We start from the raw sequence: 3,501 nt of genomic DNA on the forward strand, positions 1-3,501 counted from the left end.
TGTATTGAACATCATGGGACAGTCACTGTTCTACTCCAAGTACTCTGAATACTATGACAGGAAAAAGTAAGCAGTTAAATGCTAAGGTTCAAACCTGTGTTAATACAAATATTTCTGCCAACTTTATAATTGTACAATTCTGTATCTTAAATGATTTTGAAGTTATTAGTTTTAGCTTATTCATTTAGCAACTGATGTATAATAAATGCTATCTTCAATAAGAGTTGCTTTTTCAACTATTTTATTCAAATTACCTATGGCAATTGCCAGCAAGTTACTTATTTGCCATAAATTCTGCATTGTGTTTATATTTTTTGAAATTCTTTCAAAGATAAGTTGGGTGTCCAAAGAAAACAATTCACTATAATGTTTGATGTGACCCACTTTTGTCAATAGGTTTATATTGACACAATATTTTCTTGTAAGAGATTAAGGGTTTAATTTTTTTTTTTAAGTAATCATAGACGGGCACCAGTGGCTCATGCCTGTAATCCTAGCTACTCAGGAGGCTGAGATCTGAGGATTGTGGTTCAAAGCCAGCCCAGGCAGGAAAGTCCATGAGACTCTTATCTCCAATAAACCACCAGAAAACCGGAAGTGGCACTGTGGCTCAAGTGGTAGAGCGCTTGCCTTGAGCTGAAGAGCTGAGGGACAGCGCCCAAGCCCAGAGTTCAAGCCCCATGACTGCCAAAATAAAAATAAAAATAAATTTAAAAAGTAATCACAGTACTTGTCTTCAAAAATCTCTTATATAGACCCAAATTAGCAAATAAGTGCAAACAATAAACTCCATAAAGCCACAGTATTTCTTTAATGTATAATACAGGTATCTGACTTAGCCAGAAAAAGTTTCCCTGAAAAAAAATGACATTTGAATTAAAATCTAAGAGATGAAGACAAATAATAATTCCAAACAGAAGAAATGTGGGGCAAAGGAAGCAGTGAACTTAAAGGTTTGAGAAACTGATAGAAGTCTAACATTACTAGACATCTGAAAAGCAGGGTCAGCAAGAGAAGAATCAGGATACAGCATGACCTTCGTGGGTCATAATAAAGAATTTACTATTCTTTTAAATTTTTTCCAATTTTATTGTAAAGATGCTGTATAGAAATTACAGTACATGAGTAAGGTAATAAGCACATTCCCTGTCGAGCATCCTTACCCCCTCCTTTGTTGTTCTCCCATGATCCCTTCCCTCCCACAACTCCCTCATCCTGGCCCAAAGAAAAACAAAGTTGTAGAGTGGCACTGTGGCTCAAGTAGTAGAGCCCTCACCTTGAGCTCAGGGACAGCGCCCAAGCCCAGAGTTCAAGCCCCATGACTGACCAAAAAAAAAAAAAAAAAAAAAAAAAAAAAAAAAGTCAAGCATTGTTCTCTATCTTAAGGTACATTTGAGTGATCTACATTTTTAAGTCCCTCTGGCTGCAGACTGGAGCACAGATTGAACTGTACCCTAGTGAGAGATAGCTGAGTAACAGTACAACTATATAGGATATAATAGATGAGTACAAGTTAAATGTACACCTTTCAACAATATAGGCAGAGGAAAGGAGTAGGGAAGAGTTCTACAAAAGTTATGCTTGTGCTGCTTAAAATGGACAGAAGAAATTGAAGATATAAAACCTGCGAATGTGATAAAGCACAGCATGAAACTACAAGAGCGCTTGCCTTGCATGCCAGAGGCCCTGGGTTCGATTCCTCAGCACCACATAAGCAAAAAGAAAAAAGCCGGAAGTGGTGCTGTGGCTCAAGTGGTAGAGCGCTACCCTTGAGCTGAAGAGCGGAGGGACAGCGCCCAGGCCCAGAGTTCAGGCCCCACAACTGGACCCAAAAAAAAATGCTAATGATAGCCATGTGCTGGTGGCTCACACCTGTAATCCTAGCTACTCAGGAAGCTGAAATCTGAGGATAGTGGTACAAAGCCATGGTGAGCAGGAAAATCCGTGACTCTTATCTCCAATAAACCACCAGAAAACCGGAAGTGGTGCTGTGGCTCCAGTGGGTATATGGCTTGCCTTGAGCTGAAGAGCTGAAGGACAGAACCCAGGCCCAGAGTTCAAACCCCAAGACCGACAAAAAAAAAAAAAAAAAACTAATGGTATCCAAAATCAAGTATGCAAGAAATTCAGTACGATTAAGGAATAAAACAGAGAACTTTGTTAACAATATAGACAGACAGACAGACAATAGAGACAGAGATATGTATTAACTGACAGAGTGTGTGTCCCAAAAGAATGGGGTCTGTTGTGGTCTAAGATCGAATTACTGGATGTAGGAAGTCAACATGGGTCCCTGTATTGGAAAAGTAAGCAGGGATGAGATCCATAATTAGTCTGTAAGCAACAGAGAAACGCTAATAAGACTCAATCAGAATAATCGAATCAGGCTTACAATTTACAAAGACTAGCACTAAAATAAAGGAGAATGGATTTCTAGAGGAGGTAACATTTCCGTGGGAATGATCGGAGACTAGAATGAACCAGTGAAGCTGGATTAGTTAAAAATGAAAAACAGTTTAAAACACAGAATTTAATGACGAGAAGTAGTTTATTTTAAAAGCTCGCAGGTTTCTAGCTTACGGCCACACTTCTGGGTTAGAAAGTAGAGGATGCAAGAGTTCCTTACAAACTTCAGGCAATGCTTTTGCCGATTATCTGGGTCTCCTTTTCCAGCTCGATCTGCAGGCCTGAACATGCTCCAGAACTAAACTCTTGGGCTGAGGCATCGCTCGGCAAAGCATTACAGCCAAGGACCAGAAGGTCCAGTGGCCACAAGGCAAGTCGTGGGGAGGCGGAGGAGGCCAGGCCGGGGTCCAAGCTAAAACACGGCGCCCAGCTGGCTCCGACCAGCACAGCGTGGACGGGGCCGGGACGTGGGGGCTGCGTCTCGGTGCCGACATGCCACCTGCTCGCAACACTTCACCTGCTAGGCTCCGCTCCTCCGAGGGCGTTTTACCAGGCTGGACCTGGCCGACAAGGTCCCGTCCGCGCCCGGGGGCTGCGCTCCCCTCCCCGGCCCGGGTCCGGTCAAAGAACCCGGGAGGCTGCGCTCAGCTGCGGGTCATCAGCAATCAGCCAGGACACAGCCGTCCTTCCAGGCCTCGGACGCTTAAAAAACAACACAAACAACCCTGACTCCTACCTCGATCTGACTAGCGGCCCAGCTAGCGAAAGACAAGAGCGACAGCGCGGCCAGGGCGGCCGCAGGAGGGCTGCGCGAGCAGGGGGCGGCCATGTTTGCCCGCTTCGGATTTCGCGTACCTGCAGGGGGCGGGGGCAGGAAGGGGACGGGTGCCGTAAAGCAGAGCGGCGAGCGACGTGCGTTTCTCCTTTTTTGCGACGCCCACCTGCTGGAGCCCGCCCGCCTTCCGCACCGGTGCTTCCGGTGGAATTCGGAGCGGAGACTGGCCGGGCGGAGACTGGGCTGTTGGCGGTGTTGATCTGTTGTTGTTTTTCTTCATCCCCCCCCCCCATTGCATTTTCGGGTTTTGTATTGTAACA

General features: G+C 45.0%; 1 protein-coding gene across 1 annotated transcript in view; it reads right to left on the bottom strand.

The window, feature by feature from the left end:
- Pigk (phosphatidylinositol glycan anchor biosynthesis class K) overlaps positions 1 to 3,264 on the bottom strand; it is a 99,997-nt gene extending 96,733 nt beyond the window's left edge. Inside the window, exon 1 of the mRNA XM_070007319.1 lies at positions 3,143 to 3,264. Coding sequence (XP_069863420.1) covers positions 3,143 to 3,235 — 93 coding nt within the window. The 5' untranslated portion in view covers positions 3,236 to 3,264. The remainder of the gene's footprint in view (positions 1 to 3,142) is intronic.
- Positions 3,265 to 3,501: the final 237 nt, after the last annotated feature.

This window comes from Dipodomys merriami, unplaced genomic scaffold (assembly GCF_024711535.1).
Source record: "Dipodomys merriami isolate MVZ:Mamm:240054 unplaced genomic scaffold, mDipMer1.0.p SCAF_7, whole genome shotgun sequence".
Classification (NCBI taxonomy): domain Eukaryota; kingdom Metazoa; phylum Chordata; class Mammalia; order Rodentia; family Heteromyidae; genus Dipodomys; species Dipodomys merriami.